The sequence below is a fragment of the Megascapheus bottae genome, chromosome 8 (genome assembly GCF_031878675.1).
Source record: "Megascapheus bottae isolate mThoBot1 chromosome 8, mThoBot2.hap1, whole genome shotgun sequence".
Taxonomy (NCBI): domain Eukaryota; kingdom Metazoa; phylum Chordata; class Mammalia; order Rodentia; family Geomyidae; genus Megascapheus; species Megascapheus bottae.
Genome location: NC_143516.1, coordinates 8826513 through 8841834, shown reverse-complemented (window position 1 = coordinate 8841834; position 15322 = coordinate 8826513). Strand labels below are relative to the sequence as shown.

Here is a 15322-nt window from a genome sequence, read left to right as displayed (position 1 = left end):
CCTGACACAGCTGCTCTTGGCCCAGTGGGAGGTGGAGGGGGTGGAGAGGGAAATGTGGCCCCGGTGCTGGCAGTTGCAGAGGACAGGTGAGCCATTGCTTCCTGAAGCAGGAACACATCGGTCTTACTCCTTTCTGTGTCTCTACTATCTCTCCAGTATGGTGTCTGGCACATTTACAAGCACTCCAAAATTACCTGTTGAATGAATGAATGAATGAATGAATGATAAGCATGTTCCTAGCATTTCAGATGTAGATGGCATAGGAATGACCCTTACTGTGTACAACCAAAGGGATTGTGTGACACTCCAACCTTATTGCTTCAGGCCTACTCTTCAAGAACAGGGAAATATTCACAGTTGGACTTCTTTTAAGTTTTCCTCACCAGCCATTGGTCATCTGATCATGAATTATACTTCACAAAATCTTGATTTACTGTAAGACTATCTTCTATTATTTTCATTTATTTGTCCTTTTGCTGTTTTTATTGTTTTGTTTAATTTTGTTTTCTGAGACTGGTTTTCATTGTGTAGTTGGAGCAGGTCTCAAACTCATCCTATTTCTACTTCCCATCTGCTGGGATTTTAGATGTGTCCCATCATACCCAGCTCGTACCAAGTAGTTTTGATGAGAACAAGAGCTGGATTCAGAATCCTGAAGAAGTGTTACACTGAGTATGGGGTGGAGAGCCATAGTCCTTCTGTTCTTAGCTCATTCCAGGGCTCAGTTTCCTGCTCCAGTTGTAAAATGCATAAGGCCTGATTTACATTCAGCTTGCTGTCTTTATGGCTTCTTGGTCTTTATTAGGTAGATCCAGGCACATAAGCATTTGTTTTCCATCTGCCCTCAGAACAATTTGATTTGTCTGCCTACATACCATTTTCTCTTGTCTCATTAAACCCCACTCTGCATCATAATGCTTCCCCACACTTACTGATTAATGCATATCCAACTCTGCTCATCTACCATCCCCATTTATTTTATTTTATTGTCAGGGTGATGTATAGAGGGGTTACAGTTACATTCACCAGGAGAGGATATGTTACTTCTTGAACATTGTTACCCCGTCCCATGTTTTTCTCCCACTTTACCTCCCCCCACCCCCTCCCACTCATCTTGGTTTTCCCTACCTTCTCTTTTTCAAATAAACAAATAAATGTATATAAAATATACCAGGCACCAAAGTCAGTAACAACATGAGATAAAACATAAGCCCCTACTTAGTTTCTATCCCAATTTCTCTCTATAATATGTATTCTACTGTGACATATAGGTGATTTTTGAAAATATTTAACATCCTATAGGAAAAGGGACAGCTCATTAGATCCCCTGGGTTTCTTTATAAATACCATAACAAAATACTGTAACCCAATGCTGCATACCAATTAAGGGCTTTCATTTGCACCACTATATCTCTTTCCTGTGATAACCCTGATAGGGAAGCACGGCATAATAAATGCTTATTGAAGCTAAATCATCATAGGAGATGGCACGGCCAGGAAGAGGCAGAACATCCAGGCATCAAATATCGACCCGAAGCGTTGTCCTACTTCTTTGCGCTATGCCATTTTCAGTTAGTCCCAGAGGTCCTCAAACTGTCAAGTCCCTGGGCAAAAGCCTAAATTGTTACTAATTCCCAAAAGATACCAGAGCCATTGTGTGAGAATGCAAAACAAGAGTGTATATTTTGAATAAAACACTCAGCTACAAGTTCAATGGAAACTGTAGTTTTATATCTTAAATGCTTTCAGATTTTCTGCATTGTCTAACCTGGGTAATCAATAAAGCTTATTGACAGGAGTCCTTTAAAATTTTTTATCTTTGAAAAATATTTAATTTGCTAATAGATCTGTCCCCAAGACATTCAGGACAAATCGTTCAACATCCATCAAACTAACATCTTGGTGTATCCTGCTGCACAGCAAGTTCATGTCTAAATTCCCTGGTTGTATTTTTAAAGGACTTTTTTTTGACATTTCAAAGTAGCAGCTTGAGAAATTATGCTTGAGGTTCTTGCATTCAGATTAATTATAAAATAATATTATCCTCAGCTAGTCCAAAAGCACAGGCCTGATTGCAGAATCTGTTATATCACCCACAAAAGTTAGATTTTGGTTTTTGCAAGACATCTGTAGAGAACTAATTTGGGAAGGAAATGATTTCAATTCCATAACAAAAGCCCCAAATGAGAAGAGCTCTCAAAAATTACAGGAGCTGACTACATTAATGTATATTTTGTGAATGAAACCAAAGTGACTTTTCTTCCAGTTATTTGCTTTAAAACTGAAATGGTGGGCCGGGAGTTTGGCCTAGTGGTAGAGTGCTTGCCTAGCATGCATGAAGACCTGGGTTCAATTCCTCAGTACCACATACACAGAAAAAAGCCAGAAGAGGTGATGTAGCTCAAGTGGTAGAGCTCTAGCCTTGAGAAAGCCCAAGGACAGTGCTCAGGCCCTGAGTTCAAGGACCAGGACTGGCAAAAAAAAAAAAAAAAAAGATAAAAGTAAAATGGTTCCAATAGAGTGTGTGTGCCTCTGTATACAGGTAGAATTAGAGTATATATACATTTCAAATGAAAAAAAAAGTCACAAATGGAAGAAGGGCTTGGTATGGTTCTACCACTGACTATAGTCAAGGATAATATGTTAGCATTTAAATAGAAAGATATTCTCAGAAAATATTTGGCATTAAGATTAATAATATTTACTAATGAGTTTGTAGCTAGAATCATTCATATGGATTATAACTAAGACAAACAATGGCCAAGGAACTATTTGGCCCAAGGTTGTAATTTAAAAGTCGAGGATAATTGGGTCTGGGAGTTTGGCCTAGTGGTAGAGTGCTTGCCTAGCATGCACAAAGACCCGGGTTCAATTCCTTACTACAACATACATAGAAAAAATCCAGAAGTGGTCTGTGGCTCAAGTGGTAGAGCGATAGCCTTGAGAAAGCACAGAGCCCCAAGTTCAAGGCCTAGGACTGGCAAAAAAAAATTTTTTTAAAGATGAGGATTAATTCAAACTAAATTTGATTTTATGACCCAGAATCTTTCTCAATGTACCCTCTGCTGTATATTTTTTGTTGTTGTTGTTGGTTTGGGGGGGGCTTGTTGTTGTTTTTGTTTTGTTTTTGCCAGTCCTGGGCTTAAGCTCAGGGCCTGAGGACTGTCCTTGGATTTTCTCCAGGCTAGAACTCTACCACTTGAGCCTCAGCACCACTTCCAGCTTTTTTCTATATATGTGGTACCAAGGAATCGAACCCGGGTCCTCGTGCATGCTAGGCAAGCACTCTACCACGAGGCCCAACTCCTGGCCCCTGCTCTATGTTTTTTATTCTCTTCAAAGTGATTTCTAGTTTTGATTATTGGATTAATTAATTCAATTAATGCAGAACTTTTTGTGCTTGCTATTCTAGTTAATGTACAGAACTGATAAAACACAGCAAAGTATATTTAAAATTGGATATCATTATTTGGCTAAAATATTTTCATTTATTAAGATTTGATGTTTTGAATCATGTCCATCTTTGTTTTCTATGTCGAGGATATTTTTCTCTTTTAACCTTTTCCATGCTGTGTTTCATTTTACTTATGACTTTATGAGTTTGAGATGCAGTTTACAAGTACCTTTTATTTACAAATTGCTCCCTAAAAGTCACAGGATTACTCTGAAAAAAATATTGTAAGCTACTTATTCCAGAATAAAATGTCTTATCAACAATCCTTCTTTTTAACTCTTTCCTAGAAATCAAGAAACTAGAGTCATAAATGTTGTCAAACTTCTCCCTTCGTGTTCATGAATTTTTCTCTTTTATACTGTACTTTATGGCTTTATGATGATATTTTATCAACTACTTGCCTTCTAAATAGTTAAAAAATAACCAAAGAAAATGTCATATAATTTTGTGCAAAATCATTAATATATATATATATGGAAAAGCTTTATAATTCCATACAATATAAAGTTCTAAGAAAATTTTGGTGGCACAGAACTTACCAGTGACCATTGAACATCCTGGGCTGGCTTATAAAACAGCACATGTGTTCATTTCCACCTCTTTAAGATAGATGGTAACTAGAGTATCCACTACAGAGGTTTGAGGTAAGCATGCCATGTGACTATATAAGCAGAATATCAGTTAAGTGGCTACTATAAAATTATAGGCACTCAATATGACTTTACTATTTTCCCTTTCCTTTTCCCACAAAAATGAACTTCAAATATTGTGCCAAGAAAACTTTGGAGGAAGAAAATTATATGATCAGATGATACAACCCAATCCCGCCTAACCTTGACAATAGTGACATTTTGGTAAGACAGATCTTTCTCACAAGTCCACTTACATTGCAGAAAGCTGAGCATCACCCCTTTCAGTAGCATCCAGCCACTCCTAACTTTTAGAGCTGAAATGTTTCCAGGCCTTGCCAAATGTCCTCTGGAGGGAGCAGGAGCACATGATGGGTTCAGAAGCCATGGTCTAATCTGGCCAATTGTATATAACAGATGAGAAGCATTAGGTTCAAATTAGTTGTGATGTCTTTAAAGCAGTACCTGACCATTGTAACTAGACCTTCATCTAATCTAAAACACCACAGGTTTCTCAAAGGGAATTATCCTCTGCACTTCAAAATACTGATTACGGTTGCAAAGGAAAAACTATGAGTATGAACAGAATACAAAGGGAAGGCAATGTTCTTCAGCCCTTATATTTCTTTAGCTTTTGCTTTCTGAGGAAATGATCTTTAACCTGAAAATTGTTAAGAAAGTATTAAAGGTCAAGGGAGATGAAAAGATTGTTAGAGCGTCTTGCAAGAGTTTGAGAAATGTCACCTGTCCTAGCACTACTAAAACACTAAGAGAACTTGTAAGTGAAGCACAATTATTGGAAGAAAAGTCAAAATCACTGAAGCAAAGCATGAAAGGAGTGTATGCAAAGAAATAGAGTCCCAAGAGTATTGGGAGCTTGCTAGCCTCTGGGGGAAAACAAGAAAACCACAAATGCTTTCTAAGACTGTTCTCGGAATCCAAATAAGGTTATTAAAGCAGATTCTGAGAGCAGTTATAAAGGAAGGAAAGAGCCTCTAGGAAGCAAGATAAACTTTGTTATGGAAAAACAGATTTGATTTTCTTGGAGAAATACTAGACAAGGAGATAAGGTAAACTCTGGCAATTGTGCTACTCTAAAGACAGTTGACAGACTCATTAGTTTTAGGTAACATTATACTGGGTTGAATGGTGATCTGAGTACAATGGTTCAATCATATGCCATATGTTTATAAACTTCAAACTGACTCAATTCGTAAGAGCATCCATTACTGGAGGAATTCTGAATAGCCTCATTAATAGGATAGGGCATCAGAAAATGGAGAAGGGAGTTAAAATAACTGAATGTTATTGCCTAGGACATAGAAGACACTGAGAGAGTGAGACAGTTACCATACAACAGCAGAAAATGAATCGAGAATTGTCTAATCTATGATCCCTAGGTCATGACAATCAGTCGAACTTGTGGTTCATCAATTCAACCAAAGAAAAGAAGTTTCTTTTTTTAAAAAAAAAATCACATAATTGCCGTGTGATTAACATTCAAAAATGTACACCCTTTAATGCATGCAACTTGCTAAGCTTAGAAACAACATTCTAAGCTTTGAGACACAGAAAGTTCCCTTGTACTAAAACTTGCTAATATTCAGATATCAGATATCAGAAGTTTACCTACATGAAAGTAATGGAAGGAATCAAAGTGTTAATTTGATAATTAAGGCATCAGAGAGATGGGTCTCTCCATCTCCTAAGAAGATTTACAGTTATACTAGTTTTAATGAATTCCTATAGAACACTATCGTAGGGTGATATTAATAGTGTCCATGATATAAAACTCTATAAGAAAGTGTCACAATATGTAGCTTTTAATATGCTTATGGGAATTAATACTGTATATTCATATTCTAAAGGTTTTTGAAAAGATTCTGTGCGTGTGTGTGTGTGTGTGTGTGTGTGTGTGTGTATACGCTTAGCACCTTTTAATCCAGAACTCTCAAACTCTTTTGTTCATAAAGGTAGTTGTTGAGGATAGAAGGTTCACTTGTAAGTTTAAAAATTCCACCATAGACCATGAGTCCCAATAAACTATGAATCTATTCATGATTCCTGATTAACTACAAAGAAAGGGAATTAGTATCCAGGAATCCAGGTACTAATCAGAATTCTAAAATTGGTCCTTATACTGTTATCACTACTTATTTTATATAACTAGTCTAAATAGTTTTATCATGCAAACAAGATGCCAAAATTTCATTTCACTGAAAAGAGGACAGGCTGTGTTTTGTTTGGGTTTTCACGTTTGTTTTTCTCTGTTTTGAAGTTTGCCACTTTCTGGTTATAATTATAAGGAAAATGTCTACATAGCTTTGGGGTGTGTTTTTATTGAAGTAAGTTACACATTGCTGAGAATAAGCTTTATAACTGACATATTCTTTTGTTTTACATAAAATGTGGGGGTTTTGCAGAAAATAAATTTATTTGAAAAGACATGCAAACCCATCTGTGGGAAACATATGAAAGGTTGAATATTCTATTTTCTCATTGAAACAGATTGGAGGCCAGAGTGCTGGGGTTCTGGTTCTAGCTGTACTGGTGACCACTGAGTGAATCTGGACTCCCACGCCAGCAATTGCATACAGCAACCCTACTTCTGTTCACAGCCCAAGCATTAGGGCTATATTCTGAGTTTAAGTGAATATCTTCTTCAGATTCTTGGGGACATCTGTCTTCTTGAACATCAAAAATAATCACCAAGGGCCAAAAGCATGGCCTAGTGGTAGAGTGCTTGCCTAGCATGCATGAAGACCCAGGTTCAATTCCTCAGTACCACATACATAGAAAAAAGCTGGAAGTGGTGCTTTGGCTCAAGTGGTAGAGCAGTAGCCTTAAGAAAAGTCCAAGGACAGTGCTCAGATTCTGAGTTCAAGACCCAGGGCTGGCACAAAAAAAAAATAAAAATCATCACCAAAACTTACTTCTACTATAGAAAATATATATTGAACAAAATGAGTAAGTCCACATTAAAAGCAAGAGAGGCACATAGAATACTTTGAAATATCAGATTCTTCCATTTCTCATTGAGTTCTCCTTTACTGAGGTCAGAGCCTTATACTGGAAATCTCAGTGTGTGTGATTTAGGCAGCAGAGCACAGGAAAAGGGAAGAGTTCCTCATTGCTGAGGTACAAAGAGAGCTTTGCTAATGAATCATCAACTCCCAAGGGGCTTTTGTGGAGGTCTGTTTTTATGGTTTCTCTAACAAATGATTTTTGAAGTTTGTTATTGGCTGAAATGCTGACTAGCTTCAAGACTACCCAATTGAGTTACTGACTTCACTTGCAACTCTGGAAGGCCACATAAAGAGAAAGGAGAAAATGGAAGTCCAGGAGAGTAGCTGAAGAATTTAAAAAAAAATCAAACTTTTTCATGCAATATATTGGACGGGCCACTTCACCTCTCCAGGCTTCAATTTCCTTCCATAGATTGATGAAATTGAAAAGCATCATCTCCTAAGTCTCCTCCAAGTCTAGAACTTCAGGAGATCCATATCCATATTTGTACAGAGAAAGACCAAAAGTGAACTAAATAAGCATCAGCTAGAAGTTTCCAAAGTTTTCTGAATATTTGATTTCTAAAATAGGTCAAAAGATAGCCCAAAGGGATTATTTTAGTTGACTTCCTGGAAATATTACCAGAAAACTGATGGCAGAGAATTATATTCTGTGTGAGTAGCGAATGTGCATATCATATCAAATGTCAAAGCTACTGAAATGTATGACCATACTGTGATTGTTGTCAGGAAAGAAGCCCAGCTGTAGAAAATGACAGAGAGTTCCCAGCCTCCAAAGGAGATAGCTCAGCAATCCAGCAGGTCAGCTTGTCACAGTTGCATGGAGGACAAAAAAGGCATCATGTTTCTCGATGGGCCCAAGGAAACACAACATCATAGCATAGCAAACTGTGAAAGCATCCTACAGTCCTGCCACTGTCATGGTCCCCAGTGTCTCATAACATGACCACATGGACTAGGTTATCACTATAGACATGACCCTGCACCACATCTGACCCAGCCAATAGGAGATAAGCATGAAACATTGTAACAAGCAATATACCAACCAATCCTCCTCCCCTCATAGCAAGAGCCACAAAGTCGTTGTGTTGTGATCCTCCTGTGGTTTGACAGGGAAGAGTCTGTGCAGATTATGTGATTTAACAGCTCAGGATTAGATTAGTAGGCCTAACAGTCCAGCTGAATCAGTGAGAAAAGAAACAGGAATGTGCAGTGGATTGCATTTCTCAACAATTCATCTGTGAGCTTGGTATATTTATTTCTAGCCAAACTTAAATTTTCATTCATATGGCTATGCTACCCCATTAGCAAGTTAGATTAGACATACTTAATAAACACTGGATCCAAAACTGTCCATTTATTGCAATTAATATAGTGCTAGATGAGAGGTAGGATCAACATAATCTACAGGATTCGATCAGTCTGCTGTGTTTACTTCAACAATGTATTACAAAATCCAAAACTCAACTGAGTAAATCCCAGAGGAAAAGAATGGCTCTTCTTTTCTTATGGTATACATAGGTATACCATATGTATACATGGTATACATAGATTTCCATCTCATAAATGTCAATCCCAACACAATAGAAGCAGCTGACAACCATATAAATCTTCCCAGTTCAACAAGAATATCATCTAAGGCCAACCCACTGTTCATTTACAATCAAGAAACTCAAATGAATTGATTTCTTTTCTATGGTACATTTGATCTCATGAGCTATAGTAGTTGATTTTAATCATAGATTCCTCGAGAACATGGATGCTGATGTCCGAAAGCAGCACTCATGCTGCAGTGGAAACAAAGCCATGATTCCCTTGGGTAAAACATCCCTCTTTATCGGGGGATCCAATCAAGAGAATTTGATTCACAGAGTGAATTGACTGTCATTGCAGGAAATCAAAAGTGATCTAAAGATCAAGCCCTCTGGACAGATAGCTCTGCTTTCACGACAGGTTCTTCCTATTGAGGATTTCTGAGTCTAGTTGATTTGGATCACCACTGTATTGGTTCGGTGATCCGCAAGTCGTTTCTTTGTAGACAGCTATGGCTATCATAACCCAAGGACAAGGACATTCATATATCAGGAAATGTGCCCATACTGATCATCACTTAACTAAAACAAGCTGCATCCCTATGAATATTTGTACATGTTCAAGGGATTTGTATATTTTCAGGAGCTGACTTTGGAAACATCAGGCACAGACTACTTCAGGGCCAAGCAGGCCAGAAACAGTTCCTCAAATTCCATAGTTCCCATGGAACTATGGGAATGAAGAGCCTTTCCGTAGAACAGATTGGCCAGAAGAGCTTCCACTTATCTCAGGCAAAAAGGTTTGAATTCAGAATTTAAAAAACCGTTAATGACCCCCTCCTCCTAGCACCTCCAGGATCTAAGGTGTACATTTCCCCCATTGAAGTAGGAAGTAGTGGCAGGGGGATGTTGAGTCTAAAAACCTGAAAAGTACCCCTGAGCGGAAGCTGACACCCTTCCCAGAAACCCCTAGTTCACAAGGGGTCCATGTGTGGTGTCTGGCCCAGCCTGCTTCACTGAGTCCTGTGCCAATTGCCATTTAGTTCTCTGGCCAAATGTAATGACCTTTCCGTGTAGTCTATATATCCCTCAACACAAAGGATGCAGATACAAAATCTCAGTAGTCCAAGAAAGTGAAAATTTATTATTTTGATGTGGTACAGAACAATGGATGTGTTCTTTCCAGTCTCTTAGATCAAACACCATTTTCAATATTTTGACTCGAGCGGTGGATGAATGAGCCTTTCTGGGCCTCCATGGACCTTATCTCTCAAAGTTACTGGGACCTATCAACATATCATCAATGTAATGGGGCCAATTCAGTTGCAGAAAAACACAGATTTGGCCTCTGCTTTGAGTCTCTCATGAGGGGACAAATTACAGCAAAATTCAAGACGTGCTTCAGCATAGCAGTTACATTATTTGTTGGCTGAGCCTGACTACCACCTTTGTCTTTGGGTGCAGAAAGGAGTAAGAAAAGACAAGACAAAAACCCAGGAGGGTATGGTAGGTGCTGGTTCAGGCAACTGAACGGCTTATTCATTAGAATCTGAACTTCGGGACCTCCAAAATACAGCATGAGCAGCCAGGCCTTGCGTATCACCTGACTTCACTTGAGAGTCTTCCATCTTAAGTCTTCAGGTCCCATTAGCTCTTTTATTTTTTTTTTCTTTTTAAATTCCACTGGTCACACCGAGGGATGATACCGAGTTCCTGTGTTTTTTATCAGCCTGGTTGCGTTGATGTCCTTAATCAAGGCTATCGTTTTCCCTCTCTCTTCTCAGAATTCAAAGTTGCTTTCTGAGAAAAATGTGAAAGAAAACCAAAGGGCTAAGTTCTGATCTATCCTGCCTGTATCCTTCCATGTCCTCTCTATCTAAAGTGGCTCTTCACAGAACAAGAAAATCTGCCATGGATGTCATGAGCACTCACAGAACAAGCATGGAAATTACGAGTACCAATTACACAATCAATCACAGGAGCAGCAAAAGTGGTGACGAGCAGGGGCCACTCAGCAGCATCCGATGGCCGTAATTATTTCCCATCCCATTTTATGCTCTTTCTAATCTGACTGCTTTAAATGTGTGGCCCCTGGCTCCTCATGAGGAGTCAGAACTCGGTGCCTGGATCTTGGACTTTGGAAAGAGATGTGCAAGTTCCCTGGTAGCAAGTAAGGCCTCCATCTTTTGGGGTCAGACACGATAGATTCTCAGGCGGTGATGTTCTCTCAGGCAGCTGAAAGGTGTTCTACTTCCTCCAATAGAAGGAGATCTGGGTTCTACAGAAGCAGATGAGAGTTTCACCTGTGAGAACAGCATGCCTTTTTAGGGCCCATCCCCCAAATCTAGTCTCTTTTCTGGGAACTCTAGTCTTCACAGGTGTACGCACATGGAGATAGTTCATTTCTCCCATTTCTTTGCTTAGAATTGCAGAATGTCACCATGACATGATGAGTGCTGCCTTTACCATGGCCATCATTTAGCCCTAAGTCATCACAGCTGCCAGGATCAGGTGGTAGAGGGTCTTCCACCCCTCAGGAAGCAGAGTCTTCAAAACTCAGCAGCCATGCTTTGCGTGAAGACTTTTTCTGTCCAGGATAGACAGAATGGACAGCAGCAGCTTTGAAGAGCTTTCTTACAGGCATTGTAGGCAAGTTTGCTAACTCCAAGGAAATCTCCTTGGTGTAGCCGTAATGCAATCATGAAAATAAAATTGTACCTCCTATGCTTCTGCCTCTATCCATTCACTCATGTTCACAACAGGTAGGGGAGAGGTGGCCCTCTCGTTACCCTCTTCTTCATTCTTTTTGGTGGTCATGGGGCTTGAACTGAGGGTCTGGATGCTGTTCCTGAGTTCTTTTGCTGAAGACTCATGCTCTACCACGTTGAGCCACAACTTCACTTCCTCACTACCCTTTTTTGAACCATTTGGGTTAGAATAGTTACTCCCAAACCCAGGAAATGTCCATGTGTCTTTAAATCTAGACTCTGAACACTTACAGTTTTTCTTCCAAAAACTCTTCCTCTATCATGGCCTCCACAACATTTTCCAACTTTGGCAAGAATCTCAATCTCTGAAATAATGCTTAAGAAACAAATTAACAAGACACAAAGGACATGAGCAGGTAAGCAAACACACTCCCTTGTTGCAGTAACTCTATGGATTGTGACAAGAAGACAAAAAGAGTCAAAGTTCAGGAGAGCCTAGAGAACAGCTGAAGGAGAGCATGGTGGCACCATTTCCCCTGCTGGCAAATCAAATCCTGCTGGGAACTAATATCGGACCAGCTGGCAGCTGCATGCACAATGAGTTCAGCCATAGTTGAAACAACCAGAGTCAAAGTATCAGAACTTCTGGTAACAATAAACATGCCTCATCCAAGGGTAGATCTCACATAGTGCTACGCTTGCCTGAGCTGACTTCATTGCCGGTTGATGAGCAGCACAGATGGTCAGCTAAGGACAGTTTCCTTTTAGGTAGAGTCAGCAAAGCAATGGTGTACAGAGACAATCTGGCTATGCTGGTCCAAATGGTTCAAAAGCGATTGTGTCTGTGTCTGTGTCTCCCTGTGTATCTGTGTCTGTGTGTCTACAAGAGAGAGAGAAAGAGGGAGAGAGGCAGCCATTGATAAAGCACTAGACTAGTTATTAACAGTAGGTGAAATCTGGGCATCAGGTAGTTTTCTTTATAACCACTAAAATCTTTGCTGTAATTTAAAATGTACCAAAATAAGCTTGTTTTTCTTTTTAAAAAAATCTTACATCTCTTTATATTTACTAAGCGAATACCTCCTTTACTTCTTGACAATATTATAAGTTACTAGGCACGGGTGGCTCATACCTTTAATCCTTACTACTAAAGAAACTGAGATCGGAAGATGAAAAGAGACACCAAGAATGTGAGAGATTCTTTTCTCCAAATATCCAGCAAAGAGTTGGAGCTCGAGCTCTGGTTTAAGTGACAAGAGTCCCAGTCAGGCATCTGGCCCTGAATTCAAGCCCTAATGCTGGCAGACAAAAAAACCACATTAACTATAAGAGCAGCAATTATTCATTAACTAAAAAGGCCTCCTTCATTTTCATAGTTCTTTTCTCTTACTTGAAAATAGAAGACCACATTTTTTTCACATGCTGGAACAAATCCTTCCATACCGTCAAGCTAACTTGGCAGTAGAATAAGAGAGATGTGCTTCAAATCACTTACAGCAAGAAAGATAAAATATTAATTTTGAATACTGAGTAAAAGTTAGAACCTAGGAATAAAAAACATGAGGAAAATCACAGAAGAGGGCCCATTTTGTTTTTGAGACCTGCTTGGGGAATAAGGAGAAAGAAGAAGGTAAGGGGTAGTGGGAGCAAAAGAGATTGGTTCTAGAATGTACTTTTGCAAAGAAAATATGAATAGATCTCTATAATAACCTGGATATAATTCTATTTTTTTGCCAGTCCTGAAGCCTGGACTTAGGGCCTGAGTACTATCCTTGCACTTTCTCAAGGCGAGTGCTCTACCTTGAGCCACAGCATCACTTCCAGCTCTGTATCGAACCCAGGTCTTCATGCATGCTAGGGAAGCACTCTACCACTAGGCCAAGGCCAATACCCAGCCCCCTGGATACAATTTGGGTGGTACAGACAAATGCAAATGTCTATTTGCAGTGACCCAAGAGAAAGTCATAATAACCAAGGCAATTAATTAACCAACACAATGCCTTGGCCTTGAAGAAAAACTCTAAGGGTTGCGGGTGAAAGTGTGCATGATGAGAAATAACTCTAAGTGTGAAAGCATGCATGACAACCCTTAGCCTAGTTCTTTCATATGGAAGATGCTCAGCAAATGTGTGAAACACTCACAGTCTTTGCTCTTTCTCTCTCCAGCTAGAAAATCTGGAAGCAGAAACCACTCCATTGCCCTAACTGAGTCTTATCCCATCCAGACCCTCACTGAGCTTAGAAGCTACCACATTTGTGGAAGGAGATCACTACAAAAGTCTGGAAGAATCTCTGGTTTCCTAGAACCATAAAGCTTCTGAGTCATAAAGTCTGCCTTCTCTGGTGACTCCACACTCAAGGACAATCCAACAATATCCAGTTCTTGGAAAAAAAGGAAATGTCTCGCACTAACTATTCCAACTACATACACAATCAGAAGGAAGATGCCCAACAGGACCACAATACCCCATGGTATGCAAATTGGAGGCATCCTAAAACATGATCCTTCTCTATGTAGTGTTCTGTTTTTAAACAAATGCCTTTGACTGCATCAAGGAAAAACCATTCATTCTTCAAGTCACTATAAGTCAATGCTACCTCTGATCCAAGCACCTCTGTGGGAGATTCATCTTATCTTTTGTAGTGGAACACATTATTGTATTTTTGAACCGTACATTCACGTTTAATATATCACCCAGTTAAACATTTGTAGCACTTCCATTCCTCGGCTTTGTGTTGTTTGTGTAGACAGCACTCCTGCTCAGCTAGCTCCACATGTGTGCAGATGGAAGATGAACTTGAAAGGAAACTTGAACCCAGTTATTATATGTCAGCAACACAATGGTTAGTTCTTGCACCAAAAACACTTTCTGAGAGTCACCTAGGGGATTCTCCACCTTGTTTTCAGTGTTTTCTCTCCAACTGTCACTATATCATTCCCTTACTCTCATCTGACTGTTCCCCCAGGTCAACCAGTGAGCTCACCTCTTCATCCACACCAGAAGTCAAGTGTTCAAATGCCTTCTTCATTTCTCTACACTTTCTCCATACTGCATTCTCTATTTTCATATTGTTTTTCTTTGGAAAAAAAAGAAAAAGAAAAGAAAAATTCAGCTCACAATACTTATGCCTTTAAAATCAATATAACAATATGGCAGACGTTTTTGTTGAGTGCCAAGAAAGTTCAAAGGATTTAAAACAAATGGATCCAATAAACATATCACAAGGTAGATGGAACAATGGTCATATGAAACATGTGTGATCAATTTCCTAATCCTTTATTACCTTGGACATGAAGTATTAACAGTAGCTCCAGACTATTTCCCTGAAGATTTGCATATATATGCTTAATATGTATATAGTCATCACCAATATTCTGATCTCCTTAAACTCTGACAATGTCAAGATACCTTCTGTAAATGGCAGTGTCACGTGGTTTCTCTGATCCAGTTCTCCCCTTCAATTGGTTTTCTTGGTTATGCCATGCAGTTAAGATCTGCTCATCTACCATATTATTTGGTTTGTGTTGATAGCCATGTCAGGTGCCACATTAAGAAGCTCTCCCTTTTGAACTTCCAGTAGCATGAACAAATAAATTCTGTGGCTTCCATGGAGATGTTGTGTATGGAGATGGAAGTAGTAATCAAGATCCCTGAGTCCCTTATAAGCATCCCAAGTCAGCCAATTGACAGCATTTTCAACTGTATGATATTGGCCAATCTAACAAGGCACAAATAGAAACTAAACATCCAAAAGCAAGGTTTCCAGAAGACAACTAGCAGAATGACAGAATTCACTACTACACAGCTCGTCAATTGTAATTATGTGGACCCAACCATGAATCCATTAGAGGAGAAGCAAAAACAAAACACAAGTGAAGATGAGTGTTTTAAGGCTTTCTTCTGAGGATACCTTGTGCTTATCTCCAAAAACCTCCTCGTTCCTCAGATGTGATATCCCAAAGCATACATGC

General features: G+C 39.3%; 1 protein-coding gene across 2 annotated transcripts in view; it reads left to right on the top strand.

The window, feature by feature from the left end:
* Oprm1 (opioid receptor mu 1) overlaps positions 1–15322 on the top strand; it is a 50564-nt gene that overhangs the window by 32994 nt on the left and 2248 nt on the right. The window contains exon 5 of one of the 2 annotated variants that reach the window (XM_090337938.1): positions 13516–15299. Coding sequence is in view for 1 of the 2 variants with exons in the window: in XM_090337939.1 (XP_090194065.1) it covers positions 1482–1631 (150 nt within the window). In the remaining variant the exon portion in view is untranslated. Of the gene's footprint in view, positions 1–1481; positions 1655–13515; positions 15300–15322 lie in introns of those variants that run through there. The other variant, XM_090337939.1, reaches the window with a different exon arrangement.